This window comes from Adiantum capillus-veneris, unplaced genomic scaffold (genome assembly GCF_014529385.1).
Source record: "Adiantum capillus-veneris isolate H3 unplaced genomic scaffold, ASM1452938v2 Hic_scaffold_965, whole genome shotgun sequence".
Taxonomy (NCBI): Eukaryota; Viridiplantae; Streptophyta; class Polypodiopsida; order Polypodiales; family Pteridaceae; genus Adiantum; species Adiantum capillus-veneris.
The window spans coordinates 27,237-43,268 of record NW_028221920.1 but is presented as its reverse complement, the minus strand read 5'-3'; the positions used below and the strand labels follow the sequence as shown (position 1 = coordinate 43,268).

Genomic DNA, 16,032 nt, shown 5'->3' with positions numbered 1-16,032 from the left:
GAAGAGCTGATATAAATCTTGCTCCATCTGGACCAAGAAAGCTCGCTTCTTCCGCCGCACTAGTCGTCGTGTAGCAATGCGAGACTGTCTATAGGTGATCACTCCCAATGTAAGGTCCCGCTGTATCTGAGCTCTCCTCTGTCTACACTCCTCATCATACCAATTGTTCTGAGGCATGTGTCCAGAAAGACGTCTCTGCCCGGCTGAGTGTGTGGATATGCCTCTGTCGCTGCCCCATGTAATGTCACTGTCAGCATAGATGTGATCTCCTCCACTGTGTATACTGGCTCTGATGTGCATAAAAGCCTACGTATCTCCTCTACATAGACTGAATCAGTCTCTTGTGTAAAAGTAGTATAGCGTGTATGTCCACCACCCCGTGAGGCCTGAGATGTATTGTACTCAAAGGAGACTGATAATGTTAAAAGTGCATGATCTACTGCTATCCCAACTGGCCTAGGTCCCACTGAAATCCTGAATGTGAGAGATAAAGCTCGGATATGTCAGAACATAGTCTCAGTGCTGGACCCATGTCTATGTGGAAAACAAGTAAAACCTGTAGACAATGGGAAAGTCGTTAAGCCATTCAGTATGGCTAAACTGTGAGTAGTCGTCATCTCTCTCAGGTATCTCCCATACTCTGTATGCTCTCTCTGTCGTGTGAGCATCTCTCAAGTCCCAACTCCTCTGGCTCAAGCTCTCTAAGCATCTCCTCTGATGTGTCATAGAAGACTGTCTGTGAGCTGCCTGTACGGGCATTGAAATCCCCCAGGAGTATGATGTCTCCATCTCTGGAGAACTCCCAGATATCATCATCAAGTGCAGAGTAAGGAGACTGTTCTATGGGTGAAGCATATACTGAAGTGCTGGGAGGAAAATAGCATATGGCGATGTACAAGAAACGTCCAGTCTCTGCCCTCAGCCTCACCCACAAGTATCTGGCCTGATAGAGAGAGAGAGAGAGAGAGAGAGAGAGAGAGAGAAAGAAAGAAAGAAAGAAAGAAAGATTTTTAACGTCTATGTCAGGCCGAAATCGGCCTATGAGACAAATCAAGTGTACATTGTGTGTATGTCATCCGTCTATCGGAAAGACAAATGAAACAAAATTGATACAAAACTGAACTGAATGTAGGTAGTGGAGTATCTGAGGAGGGATGGAGCTCTATCTCTAGGGGTATATGCATGTCTGTATGCTCAAGGTAGTACAATCATGAGAATGCATCAAGATAGAGAGAGAGAGAGAGAGAGAGAGAGAGAGAGAGAGAGAGAGAGAATCTGTCTGATGCATGTATACATGGTCTATTATGATCATAGAAGCCATCAATCATCTCACATACGTCCAAGCAAACAAAAGTTTTAGTCAAATGTGATCCTACTGTCATGTTCACATGACAATATCCATACAAAGAACATGGATCTCAAAATAGTCCCTACCAACAGATCGGTGAGGTATCAAAAGATGTACAGATCCAAGAGTTCCGGATCCAGTAAATCAGCCAGCGACTGCCTCGGTACAATCTGCACCCACTACATTATTAGTACATAAAAAGGATTATCTACATAGAGAGAGAAATATTCATACAACCTTACCTGCTCTGTACAAAGCAACTCTTGCGGTTGTGGCTTTACTACTGGGGCCGCTCGAGATGAGGTGGTGACCATTGCTGATGAATTGTAAATCGCTTTTTGACCGCCTGAACCAAAGAATGGGACCCCCGTCTCAGCATTGAGCAGCAACTCAATGATTGAAAAAGGCTTTATCAAAGCCTGGGGTCTGGTTTGAGCTTTCGCCGCATCATCAATAGATAGACATGGATGGACCAGGGACACTGAGGTGTTGATTCCTACCAGCTTACCCGATGCAATGAGGAACACCGGACCACCTGTGAAATTAAGACATCCTAGTATCTTCAACATACCCTAAACTAATCAAAATTGTACTCTAGCTAAGAACAATAAAAGCAATGAAAATAGAAACGATGATTACCCGAGTCTCCAGGTACTGATCCACCACTACCTGCAACTTGAAAGGAATCCAACATGTGTGTCGCAAAATGCCCTCTAGTAAGAGCCCACGTCAACTGCCATTGACCACCTGATATAAAACATAAAGTGTCTTTATCTCTTGCATGTATTCTCAATAACTAAATTTATCTTAAACAAAGAAGAATCAATTCACCTGAGCCCACACACTTGCAAGTTGAGTATCCAAACAGAAAATACTCCTCCCCAATCTGCAAGCTGAAGCGGATAAGTCCACAGGAGCAGTAGATCTATCAATACGCGTCATCACTCGCATAACAATGTAATCATGGGTTGCATTAAGTGCTTGGACCTCACATTGCACCTCCTATGAAGAACCAAGAAAGTATAATCAGATAGAGTATTAAATTCCATGCACGGTTCATAGAAGAAAACGCTTATCAAAGATATTAAGTCCAAATTTTTGAGTTCTAACAAAACTCTTAGAATGCTAGACTAGCAAAAACTCTCTCTCTCTCTCTCTCTCTCTCTCTCTCTCTCTCTCTCTCTCTCTCTCTCTCTCAAAATGAGGCAGGGCTCAAGCTATGTGTAGCCTATTTGCTGTAATAAGATAAAGCAGGGGCCAAGCTGTGAGGGCCTGATTGGTGACAATACAAAGATTGAAGCTGCTGCAGGAGTAATATGCAGGGGCCACAGCCGCAGTACAAAGTACAAAGGAGAAAAGTTAGGCAAGGAGCTAGTGCGTGCAAAGATGAAGCCAACTTTTCCTTTTCTTTATCTAGGTGATTGACATACTAGAATCATGGCATTGTAGATATTGGGTCTTATATGACACTTTGGACTTCTACAGACGTCATTACTTGATCTTTCTCTATCTATCCACATCTCAAACAGCCCAGCAAAAGTGATATTAGGTGCAGCGGAATGAATGTTGTATTTTCAAGGTTCCTTTTAGTTCTTAGGGAAAGAGAGAGCTTTCCGTCTTATGGAGAGTGCTATGATCACGAACAAAGTGAGTGGATATTGTGCGTGCAAGTGAATGAGACTGAGAGAAGGAGAGAGAAGAGATACGACACAGAGAGGTTGTAAAACCCTCCTCCGAAGGCCCCACTCTCGTCGGCGAGAGTGGTCTACTTTGATTGCACAAAGGTGTACAATGCGTATGCAATGGACTGATGCAATGGGACTATGCCGATGACGACGACGGTGACGACGACGGTGACGACGACGGTGATGACGACGGCGACTTGGGCTGAAATCTGAGATCTTCTAGACGCTGAATTTCTTGGATTGTTTCAAGGCTGAAAATGGACTGTTTTGGCTGCGTTTTCTTGGCTGAAAAATGAGGTTTCTTAGGGCTGAAAACTGATGGTCTTTACGGGCTGAATCTGCTAGGTGAATGATGCCGGTCTTAATTTGCTGCTGAAATCCAAAAACGCCAGGGACTGAAATTGGTCCTTCTGTCGCCGGGATTCTGCAAATGCAAAAACGCTAGGCTGATCTGCTGTGTCATGATGACGTTGGGGCTGATCTGCTGTGCACAAATCGCCGAGGCTGATCTGATGCAAAAACGCTAGGTCTTCTGTGGAGAAAACGCCAGAGTAGTCGCGGGGGTTGGTCTTGTTGAGAAGTTGCCTGTTGAGCAAGGTGCTCCTGCTGCCTCTTCTGCCAAATAGTGCTAGCTCTAGTTTGCTTATATACAAACTTAGCAAAATTGCCCTACCTACTTTTGTTGGAGAGTCGCTTAAAAATAATAAGTGAAAATACCAATAAATAGGAAAATAGGCTAAATGCACTAGAAAATTCCCCTAACTGATGCTAATGGATTCTGATGGGAATTCCGATGATCATGATGTGTGCAACCGGAGGATATGCATCTATGCTAAGTGACTAGGCATGCACGGTCTACGAATAGACTCACAAAAGTGCCAGATCACTGCTAATCTAAACTGACTGAACCCTACTGTGGTGTAGCTTGTCCACGGACACATAGGGTTGGGATGTGTCACGTGACAAGTGACAAGTGACAAGTGAGATGTCCTAATGTAAGGCATCACATGACACCATCAATACTATTGAGGAGATTTGCCAGCCTTCCAACACAACGCCACTCAAGTGATCCTCTAAAACTCAATTCGTCGAGTTTCTAGACCTCTCGCATCCACCCTTATCCCTTTTTGGCATGAACCAAAGCTTTGGACAAGAGAAACAAGTGCTCTGGAAATCAGCACGCCAACTTTAAAAACATGCCAAAGAGCTTTTTATCAACATTATAAGATACGTTTGGCAAATATACAAGCGCTGACCTCGTCACAAGATATACCCAGCTCGCATATGGTAGAGCTGGATGCCTTCACCCAAGACCAGCCAATGAAGGTCCACATTTATCCTTTAAAGACAAACTATAATGGCACTTTTAGTCTGACAATGTGCTAAAACTTATAAGGACACAAATATATGACAAAGCAAAATGTGGTGCATATGCACTAGTAAAAATGTTTAAAAAATGCTCCACAAACTTCACTCTAGCATGTACAGTGTACTGACATTTCTCTCAATCCAAGAAGAACATGATGAGGCTTATCTCGAGTTCCGATAAAAACAAAGTCACCCAAGATCTAAGATCTTGCATAAATTCAAAGTTACCTAAGATCTTGTGGATGTAAACCGTTGGACAATTAGGAAACCCAAGAAAGAAGGGCTTGTCCAGCCTCCCCTTGTTCCTCTTTTCACTCATTCAGAGCGGACCGTGCACTTAGCAGCCGGCCAATCGACGTGAGGTGGGAAAAAGCAACCTTGGTGTGAGCGCAAGGCCACTAAGGGGTTCGCCCGCAGAAAGAGTAGAGCTCGGGTAAGAGAAAAGCCTTCTCTAACATAGATTGCAAGCTAAAGAAAGAACTCAAGACCCTCGAGAACTCAAGAACCTCGAACCTCAAGGATTCAAGAACCACAAGAACCCAAGTTCCTCGTGAACTTAAGTACCCAAGATCTCATTGTATCGTCATCACCCAAAGCGGAATAAATAAATACTTCGCGTGAAGGTGATGAGCATGGAGGTGGTGAAAAGAATTTTCTGCACCAGGAGGTTTTTCGGACCCTCCCCTTCCCCATCTACGCCACGGTTTGCACCAAATCCTATGGAGGCTTTGGTCAAGACAATGATGGACATGATGCTACAACAAGAAGCGCAACGCGCCGCTTTGGACCGTGAGCGCGAAGAAAGAACGGCAGCCTTGGAGCGTGGGCGTGAGCGTGGGCGGTGAGCGTGGGGCGTGAGCGTGAGGCGTGAGCAAGCGCGCTTGGCGGCCGAAGAAAGAACGACAGCCTTAGAGCATGAGCGTGAGCAAGCACGCTTGGCAGCCGAAGAAAGAACGGCAATCTTAGAGCGTGAGCGCGAGCAAGCGCGCTTGGCGGCCAAGGAAAGAAAGGTAGAATTGGATCACGAGCATGAAGACAGACGAGCGGCCTTGGAGTTAGAGCGTGAGACGCAGAGAGACCAACGCATGCAATTAATCGTATAAAACAATGTGACTCAACCCTACTCTCATAAACACTCAATCTTGGTTAGACATATGTATTGTAAGGATTCTAGGTACTAATCCTTAATTAAGTACTTAAACTCATGATTAAGACTTGAGAAACTTGAATTGAACTCAAAAGCAAAACTTAGAAGACTATGTGTTGATTGATTGATGATTGCTTGAAACTGAGTACAATAGGCTCCTTATATAGAAGACGAAGAGTCATAAATGAAAAGACACGTCTCATGGTGAAGAGACGCGACTGTAGACGTAAAGACACATCCTTTCGGCGAGCAGCTACAACCATTGGGCGAAGAGTCGCACCCGTAGAGCGAAGGGGTGTGACCAGTCGTCGAAGGAGTGTGGCTTTTGGCGAAGAGGTACGTCTCTTGGACGAAGGGGTGTGACCATCCAAGCGTAGGGGTCCTCCTTGGCATGGCACTTTGCGTATCTACAACTAGAAGTAGATGTAATGATGTTAACATAGCCACAATCGTGACATTCCCTCCCATTTAAAATGAGTGCCCGTGTCAAAGAAATGATTTTTGATGTTGATAGAACCTTGGAAAAGCATTGAATCTTCGAAAATCTTTGATCTTTTAGTTATCTGAAGTCTTTGTCTTTAACCTTTGCTACTTGCAAAACCTTTTTGCTTTGACTTCTAAATCCCATGTCATTGCATTATTCAAAGACTTTTTAGAGGAATCTGGCATAATCAGGTTGACTGCAACAAGAGATTGATCTTCAAAATTCTTCATGCGATGTAAGACTTCTAATTCAAAATCGTCCAGTAACTGCGAAATATTTGGGAAAGAGGAAATGTTCTCAAGGCATTCTTCAGATGGGGTACCTTCAACTTTATGAATCACCGGAGAGGATTTTGGCTTTAGATTGTGATCATCTTCCAATAATGAATCCCAAAATTCTTCAGAATCATCTTCAGAAACTGTCACTTCATGAGTTGCAATTGGCATATCATCATCCAACAAAGAATCAAAGAAAGCATAGTCGTCTTCAGACTCGGAATCCGCAACTATGTCCTTATCTTTGTCTGGTAACGAAGTATCACTTGGAAAAACTTCTTTCTTAAAATCATCTTTCTTTGTCTTCAACAATTGATTCAGGAGAAGTTAATAAATTCAAAAATTCATCAATTAGAATTTATGCATTTGCATCGGAGATCATATTCTCTTTATAATCCACTGTATCATGTCGTTTGACTAGTATACGTGAGGCTTGAATCACTCTTTCCGCATGAGAGCCCGTGTAAAGTCAATCACGTCCATCTTTGAAGAAATTGGTAGTATGTCCTCGAAAGCTAATTGCTAGATCATATTGGAATACCCAATGCTGACCAAGAATCATGTCGTAATAAGATAAAAGCATGACTTCAATATCAATTTTGATCTGCGTAAGTTTGAATCTCAAACTGCAACTGTCAAATTGTCTGATCACAAGTTAAAATTGATCCATCTGCTAATTCCACATCATATAAGTGAGATGTCTTCTGAGTTGGCAAACCAAGCTGTTGAATTATCTGAGTGCTGACAAAATTATTCGAGCATCCGCTGTCCACCAAAATATTGATGGAGCGACCATTGATACTTCCAAGAAGACTTAAAACTTGCTTTGAGAGAGGCTCCAAAACTGAAGAATTGCAATTGAGCATGCTTCATAAGAATAGTCGTATCCTCTGAGACACGAATCGTACTGATCACAAATTTTCCCTTATCCTTAGCAGAATCTAATTGTTCAGAATTTGATGATGTTTCCGCGTTGGAATTTCTTTTCGAATTAGACGGATTTGGTTTCTTTTGACATTGATACCATCTATGGTCACCACCACAAATTGTACATAATCCTCCTTCTTCTTTGAAGTCGAAGATCCATTTGACGAAGAGACCTTGTTGAGAATTGGAATGCCAATCTTCAGATCAAGTCAGGACACATTTTAAGAAGATCTGCTTTGAGATTGTCGATCTTGAGAATAGAACCTTGAAGTTGAACAAAGTTGCGTTGCTTGCTGTCTGAACTGAGACTGATGTTGCTTACTTTCGCTATAGCTGTCTCTACGATCGCGCTGTGAAAAGCGAGCGCTATTTGAAGATCTATCACCAGGGAAAAAATTACGTGTAGGGCGCCAATTATCGCCAGACGCTCCACATAGGCAATTGCAGCATCCAAGGTGATAGGGTTGTATTTGTGCACATCGTCCTTCAGGTTGGTTTCGAGTCCGTTGATAAAGCTGTGAAGTTTATCAGAGAGACTAAGGGTATCTATCTCCAGAGTTAATCTTTGGAACTCTGTGGTGTACGCGGCCAAGGAACCTGTCTGGCTCAGGCGGCGAAGAGAGGACCGGACATGAAAATCCGCATTGGCAGGCTCGAACGCCTTGCGAATAGCACGCCGGAATTTATCCCAAGAAGATGTGTGTTTACCATCAGCAACCCGTCGTTGCCACCAAAGAAATGATGTGTCCTTGAGCAGAGAACTAGCAAGGGCAACTATTTACTCTCGACCAAGTCCGTGTGGGACATGTAGACCTCCATTTTGAATAGCCATTGGTCCAGCACGCGCTTGTCGCGGCGACCAGTGTATGGTTCGGGCAGTTTAACATCAAGCTTCTTCTTCTGTGTAGCATGAAAAATTTTGTAAAGTAATTGAAGTTCGCAATTGTCTACCTCTTCTGTTGGATCTGGTTCGTTTGGTTCGTCCACTGAAGCTTCGAAAGAAGGTGTTGAAGATGCTGCAATAGTAGTCCGAGATGCAGCACGACGACTTCGAGAAGTGTTTTGCGTCTGCATTTCATCCAAGCGAGTGTGAAGTGATGCGAAATTTGTGGAAAGTGTGGCCATCTACTCCTTGATAAGAGTAAGGGCATCGTCAGATTGACCACCTCCGTCCTGAGAATTCGGCATGGTTACGCCACAAAGGGAACTCTCGAACAAGTGCAAGTTCTGGGACGGGTACTCCAAGAGCGGAAATTATTTTTATAACGGGTTCTGGCGCTGAAAAAGGCTTCGGAAAAACACGAGCACTTTGTGTGCAGAGGGGTACACTCGTAATTCTTCTTTGGTACCTTGTCTATGTATGAGAAGTAGAGGGTAGGTGTAGGAAGTCCGTCATCAGCCATCGTGCGCACACAATGAGGCTGCCAGAAGCTTTGGCGCTCGAGAAATGCAGAAGGACATTCGAACTGGCTGGCGGAGAGCACCCACGCTGCAAATAGGCCATCGCTGGAGTGTTTGGGGTAATTTTTTAATGGTTTTGGAATTTTAGAGATGTCCACACTGCAGCAAGTTGGCTGGCCACTCAATGAGTAAAATTGAGGTCATTATAATCTTGTTGCCATCGTAAAAACTGCCCAATGTGAAAAAAAACCCAGCCAACGCGTAGAAATGAAGTTCAGCGTGGAGAACCAGCCAGCAAAGGTCTAGTGAAGCGTTTTTTTTTTTTTGTCACTTGGGTAATATGCTACCGCTTGGGTGGTTTTGGTGGCCCTAGGTGAAGCGTTGCTTGGAGCATGTAGCGCTTGGCAACGGATGCGACGCGAGGAGTCTCCACCATAAGGGTGCAATTCAGCCATCTTTCGAAATTTCCGCCAAAGGGTACTCAGATGAACAAGTACACACTGGAGCTTAAAAAGGCACAGTCTTTCGCATTGACCCATGCAACATCACGAGCATCACACTTGCACATAGCCATGCTGCTGTCTCTGGTCTTGTATAATACTAGAACATAAGTAACTTTGGGTTACCTCATGCCGAGATGTGCAGGTACATTGTACCACCACCTTTCTTCTGCTTCCATGTAACTCGGGGAAGGGCAGGAGAGGGTAGCAGCGAAGGTGAGACAACCTTCAGGTCCCGGGAGAAAAATTTGCTCTAATACCACTGTAAGGATTCTAGGTACTAATCCTTAATTAAGTACTTAAACTCATGATTAAGACTTAAGAAACTTGAACTGAACTCGGAAACAAGACTTAGAAGACTCTGTGTTGATTGATTGATGACTGCTTGAAACTGAGTACAATAGGCTCCTTATATAGGAGACGAAGAGTCATAAATGAAAAGACACGTCTCATGGTAAAGAGATGCGACTTAAGACATAAAGAGACATCCTTTCGGCGAAGAGCTGCAACCATTGGGCGAAGAGTCGCACCCGTAGAGCGAAGGGGTGTGACCAGTCGTCGAAGGAGTGTGACTTTTGGCAAAGAGGTAGGCCTCTTGGGCAAAGGGGTGTGACCATCCAAGCGTAGGGGTCCTCCTTGGCATGGCACTTCGCGTATCTGCAACTAGGAGTAGATGTAATGTTGTTAACATAGTCACAATCGTGACATGCATTCCTCGTGCGAAAAAGAAAACGCACTTTGTAACTTCCTCAAAGCTGTAACTTTAATCACACCTGCCCTCTCACTTAAAGTTTGAGGGTCTTCTATTCAAAAACTTGGGAGTTAGATTGGATTCCCTTACTCCAAACTTTCTCCGAATAGCAACGTATCCTTTGAGGAGAGAGAACAAATATTTGATGTTTCTGTGTTCAATGGTTCTCGTCCCACTGCAAGGATTAAATTCTATGTACACTAAAGTGTACATTTTCAGCTTTTATTACTGACTCCACCATCTGCTGCAAAGTATCTTGCAGATGCGTCTACAAAATTGAGGCAAAAATCTTCGTTAAATTTTCTTTATCTTTCCTTCCTCAGAGAGGATCAAGAGTGGAGCTACCTTGGCAAGAGTGAACCACTACTTGCTTTGACTCACTCGTGTTGCTATTGGGCAAACTGATCCCAATCTTCTTGGATGCCTTCCTCAAAGCGTAGAGGAAAAAAAAATTGTCCAAAATTCAACCTTGAATTGAATCCAAGTCTTGCTGTGAGTTCCTTGCAGAGCTTTGGTATACCACCAAGTACTTGCAATTCCCCTTGAGGTGTTTGGTTACATGCCTCACCTTTGAGACTTCTTAGAAATTGCCGTTTGCAAAGGCATCTTCGAAGTGTCGAATGAAAGCGGTAGCTTTCGGGACATCTTCCTTCCGTCAAAAGTATCAAACTTGACTGGAGTGTTCCTAGGTCTAGAGACCTTCTTCATATCCTTCCCAGAATGACGGGATTTCTTGGCTATGGTTCTAGATTGATGTTCATGGATATTTTCTGAATTCTGAAGGATCTTGAGCATTCCGCTCCTTGGATTCTCTAGGTTCTTGAGCATCATGCTCGTCGCCTTCTCAGAGAATCCCAAGTCTTGTGTCGACTTCTTGCAGAGAGAAAAAAAAAATTCCAACTCTGCGAGCTTTTCCTTGCAGGACTTAGGGTTCCGCCTGCTTACTTCTCTCTTGGCTTGTCATGGTTTCTTCCCGTATCTTTTCAGAGTCATCCTCCTTTACAGAGAAAGAGAGGAGACCATGCTCTGATACCACTGTCACAAACGGGAGCGCATAGCAATATAGAATATACTCGGATAAATAGAATTTATCACTTAATATTGAAGCCAAAGGATATAGAGAGAAATAGAGAGAGAGAGAGAGAGAGAGAGATAGAGAGAGAAGATCAACACAGTATTGGGACCAGAAGATGGGTTGGTCCCCCCCCCCGTAATAATATCTTTATTAATGAAGAGAAGTCTATACAAGCACTTGAACCGAACATATTACCGCGTTCGTTCTAGAATAAGACTTGAAGGTTCCCGAAAGCCTCAGCTTTCTATTCCTAAGGCAAAACCCTATTCCAAGGAACTTCCGTTCCTTATTTCAAATCCTCGAGAACCAAGGTTCTCGCCTCTGGATCTCACCTTCTAGACTCAGGGCATGGTATCCCTGCAACTTTTTTCCGACTCTGTTTCCAGAGTCCTCTTCTAGTAGAATAACTCCGCTTTCCCGGACACGAAGTCCTTACTTGGGAATCCCAACTTCCGGATCAAAACTTGAGAGACTACCTCTCTCCAATCCGTGGATCTACTTCCCAAACTCGGGTACGAAACCCTTGGGCTGATCTAGCTCTAGTTCCTCAGAGCGCTTTCTCTCTGCAAAGGTCCATGCCTTCCTCTACTCCTACTCTCTCACTAAGAGGAAGTACACTTGCAAACAAATACTTAGAGATCATAACATGAAAATCGTTACCTTCAAAGTCTCTACGCTCGAAACGCAACTCGGTTCTCAAAAAGCAATTCTTCAGAAGAGATTTCTACATAGAAAATCCTCTCTTCCAATCCTACACACAAGAGGTGTGTTCTCGGGTTCCTTCTCGTAAATCAGCCCTGTCTACGACGTTTATCGGCTGAAAAAGACGAAAACAGAAAAACAGCAGCTTATCGCGATGGAAACGCGCTCCTAGGCACTTCTTCGCAAGGGAACTCGCTCACTGGGCCTAGCGACATCTGGTACACTTGGGGCAACCATGGGTATCACCAACAATGTCTTCTTTGCGGCTCAAATCTGCAGCTCCTTGCAAAAATTAGTCTTCCCACTGGGAGAAGGCGTGTGATGCTTTTATAGCTCCCTGGCCACGACAAAGATAGCAGAGCATTGGCTACTCGCTTTTTTTTTTTTTTTACTCTTCTGCCAAGAAAAAAAGAGAGAAAAATCGTTGGCTGGTTTTTATTGCTTTATTTAATCATACGCTATCGACTTAATAAGTGGGTGGCCGGTCACCTTTAAAAATGGTTTGAATCTTCCCAAAAACTCAATAAAACCTTACAAGTTAAAAACAAAACTTTCACAACACTTTCCAGACGTCCCTGGATGCAATCACATGCACAGTTGCAATGCAGACATAGACTTCCTCGCAAGAAAGCATCTGGATTCCTGAAAAGCAACCCGCTTAATCAGAAAGCATCCGTTTTTCCTCAAAGTTTCCTCTGAACCCATCTTCATTCAAGAGCTTGCTTTTCCTTGTGCACAATTCTAACACAGTTCGGAATTTCCTCTTGACTACGGATATTCCCTTTCCGATGCACCCGTCACCCACCTTGTGACGCATCAAGAACACCCATCACCTAGTCTTTTCCTACCAAACTTACGATACAATCTCCTTCACGGTGCTCTATGTCACCCATCCTATGACGCATCAGAGATGTCTGTTCCCGGATGGTCGGATACTTCTTACTGATGCTCCCTATCACCCACCGATGTGACGCATCAGAAGTACCCGTTCCTGGTGGCCTTACAGATATTCCCTTTCACAGTGCTCTTGTCATTACTCTGAACGACGCACTAGGGATCCTCTGTACTCAGATGTCTCCAGTGAGACTGTAAGGTGCAACGGAATGAATGTTGTATTTTCTCAAGATTAGTGATCTTTATTGCTCAAGGTTCCTTTTAGTCCTTAGGGAAAGAGAGCTTTTCGTCTTATGGAGAGTGCTATGATCACGAACAAAGTGAGTGGATATTGTGCGTGCAAGTGAATGAGACTAAGAGGAGAGAGAAGAGATACGACACCGAGAGGTTGTAAAACCCTCCTCCGAAGGCCCCACTCTCGTCGGCGAGAGTGGTCTACTTTGATTGCACAAAGGTGTACAATGCGAATGCAATGGACTGATGCAATGGGGCTATGCCGATGACGACGACGGTGATGACGACGACTTAGGCTGAAATCTGTGATCTTCTATGGCTGAATTCAGGGTTGTCTTGGTGGCTGAAAATGACTGTTTTCTTGCGGTCTTAAGGGCTGAGATTCTCTGTTTTTGTCGAGGGTCCTTGGCTGAATAAAAACGCTGAACTGATGCAAAGCTAGGCTGCGTTTTTATGGGCTGTTGTCGTAGGCTAAACACGCTGATCTTGCAGGTTTGTCAATGCTGAAAAAACGCTTAAGGGGCAGTGTTTTCCATGCTAGAAAAACGCTGAATTGACCAGCAGAACTAGCGTTAGTAGTTGGCTGAAAAAATGCTGAGCTCGCAGGGACAAAAACGCCAACAGAGAAGGTGTGATGGCGATATCTCCAAGGAAGGAAAACGCCAGGGGATGGGTCTTGATGGCGATGCTGGGCTGAAGCGAGAAACGCCAAGGGAATGGAGATGGATGGCGATGCTAACTGCTGAGGTTGCTGAGGGGGGAAACTGCTGAGAAGTTGCCTGTTGAGCGGGAAGCTCCTGCTGCCTCTTCTGCCAAAAAGTGCTAACTTGGGTTTGCTTATATATTAACTTAGCAAAATTGCCCTACCTACTTTTGTTGGAAAGTCACTTAAAAATAATAAGTGAAAATAACCAAAAATAGGAAAATAGGCTAAATGCACTGGAAAATTCCCCTGACTGAATCTGATGGATTCTAAAGGGAATACCGATGATCATGTTGTGTGCAACCGAAGGATATGCATCTATGCTAAGTGACTGGGCATGCACGGTCTACGAATAGACTCACAAAAGTGCCAAATCACTGCTAATCTAAACTGACTGGACTAACTGAACCCCTGCTGTGGTGTAGCTTGTCCACGGACACATAGGGTTGGGATGTGTCACGTGACATCCCTTCCTTTTCAAAATGAGGAGGTACTGGTACCGAACTGTATGGCGTCGAGGGAGATCGCCAATAGCATCCGAAATCCTGGAAGGGACTCTTCGCCGGCCCACTCTGATGTGTGGGTCGTGCGGTACTTGAACTTCATAAAGGTCTGCAACGCTTGCTTCTTTGGGCCGCGCCGAAAGCGACTCAAAGTCTTTTGTAGCTCCTTTGATGCTTCAACTTCGTCGAGAATCCTGCTTCTTTCGTCTTCAAGAATCTCCATGGCTGAAAATTCCTGAAACCATCTCCAACACAAAACCATGAACATACCATTCCATGTAAAGTGAAGGAAAAAAATCTTGTCTTCTCTAAAGACTGTGTATGCAATGTAGATGAACATAGAGACGGAGTGACAACCCGTTCATCAAACACATGCAAACAATGCGCTCGAATCTTTTCAGTTTGATCGAAATCAATCAACTGTGGCAAATCACAATGGAAGTGCCCATTCTTGGTGCTCGTACTGCATGTACTCTTTCGGAAACTGTGTCATGCCAAGGAAGAGACGTGGAATGCGACTTCCTTACATACAAACTTTTCATCTTTTCATGAACAATCCGCATACATTCGTGCTCATCCATGATAGAAACGTGCTCAACATACAATATGTCATGCCTAAGAAAAGGGATCACATAATGATGATGACTAAAATACAGGAAACCATCACGAATGAAACACTCGAACAATACGTGCGTATCAATCATGCGAACACACAATACTTCCTGTGAGGGTTCTTTGGACCAAGGCTCGAGAGCCAAGATCGATCTTTCGTGATTGATCGAATCTGCAACGAGGTTAGCTTCACTAGAAAAAGCATCCACTAACACCTCATCCTGGTGAACAATCACATCTTTTTCAAGCAAGTCATCATGCTTGTCTTTATCATCCAAATCATCATGCAAATCATTATCATTCAATTCATCATGCTTCTCATAATCATGCAAATTTTGTGTGTCATGTTGTGGAGACAAAGAGACTGAGAGAGTCTCCTCCTCCTGAATCCTTCCAATCTTGTCCTGCATATTAGCAACGAGAGATGGAGAAGAAGCAATGTCCATTCCATGAAAGACAATAGGAGAATCACCTTGGCATTGAGAGTTAAAGTGTTAGCCTCCCAATCAACGAGAGGGTTCAGTTCACGAAACCATTTCATACCTAAAATCATATCACATCCTGAGAGAGGAGAAACAACAAATCTTCTAGTGAAGGCAGTCTGTTGAATTGCAAACAGCACATCAAGGCACTCCTCCATGATGAGAGCGTCCATACCGGGACGAAAGCCAGAGACCTCGATAGGAGATCTCGGACTAGCTTCGAGGCGGGCTCTCTCAACAAGAGAGGAACTGATCACATCATGCATACTACTTGGGTCAAACAATATGACAAAATGGTGCCCCGACATACGACCATAACATTTAATGAGAGAATTATCAATGGGAGGGTTTTGAGAAACTTTGGGCACACCCGTGTTATCATTCATTGCATTAACGGATGTAGTGGGTGCTGTGGCTTCTTTAGATTCATTCGATTCAAGCTTAGGACATGTTCGTTTTATGTGACCCTTAATGTGACAATGAAAACAACGACCTTCCTTAGAATAAGTGCTTTGTTCTTCCGACGTGATGTAACCTCCTACAATTCCTTGTGCTACCTTTTCATCCGGAGTAAGCTTAGGTTTAGCAATTGTGTTAGCCTTACCCTTAGATTTTGGAAGAATTTCTTTGATGAGAGACTATTGGAAGATTGGTTAGAGAAGATTCTTATTCTTACCGTTCTTGGTTCTAGAAAGTCTGAGCTTTTGGGTTATATGGGTAGATCGAAATACATTAATCACTTGGGTCAAATCAAGCTTTTAAAATTGGTTTAAAGTTGGTTTCTTCATCCAATGAATCTATAATAGTGGTTCTCAAAGGACTAATGGCCTTTGACTAATGATAAGTACATAAGGCACAAGCATGTTTTGACCATAACTCCTTCCTCATGCGGAATTTTCATGTGCACATGAGATTGGTAAAATTTTCTAAATGATGTGTTG

The 16,032-nt window shown here is 43.7% G+C and overlaps 1 protein-coding gene across 1 annotated transcript; it reads right to left on the bottom strand.

The window, feature by feature from the left end:
- Positions 1 to 1,227: 1,227 nt before the first annotated feature.
- LOC147416447 (uncharacterized) lies at positions 1,228 to 2,677 on the bottom strand. The gene is made up of 4 exons (XM_086508348.1): positions 2,180 to 2,677; positions 1,988 to 2,095; positions 1,591 to 1,883; positions 1,228 to 1,518 (listed from the first exon to the last, which is right to left on the bottom strand). Exons 2-4 carry the CDS (start codon positions 2,040 to 2,042, stop codon positions 1,453 to 1,455), a joined length of 414 nt encoding a protein of 137 aa, XP_086364474.1. The 5' UTR covers positions 2,043 to 2,095; positions 2,180 to 2,677; the 3' UTR covers positions 1,228 to 1,452.
- Positions 2,678 to 16,032: the final 13,355 nt, after the last annotated feature.

What these genes read in the sequence shown, in the direction of transcription:
- LOC147416447 (XM_086508348.1), bottom strand. Translation starts at nt 2,042, where the DNA reads ATGTTGGATTCCTTTCAAGTTGCAGGTAGTGGTGGATCAGTACCTGGA. An exon ending in ATCAGTACCTGGAGACTCGG is followed by an intron (nt 1,884 to 1,987) that starts GTAATCATCGTT and finishes TTAATTTCACAG; the next exon opens with GTGGTCCGGTGTTCCTCATT. An exon ending in AGTTGCTTTGTACAGAGCAG is followed by an intron (nt 1,519 to 1,590) that starts GTAAGGTTGTAT and finishes TAGTGGGTGCAG; the next exon opens with ATTGTACCGAGGCAGTCGCT.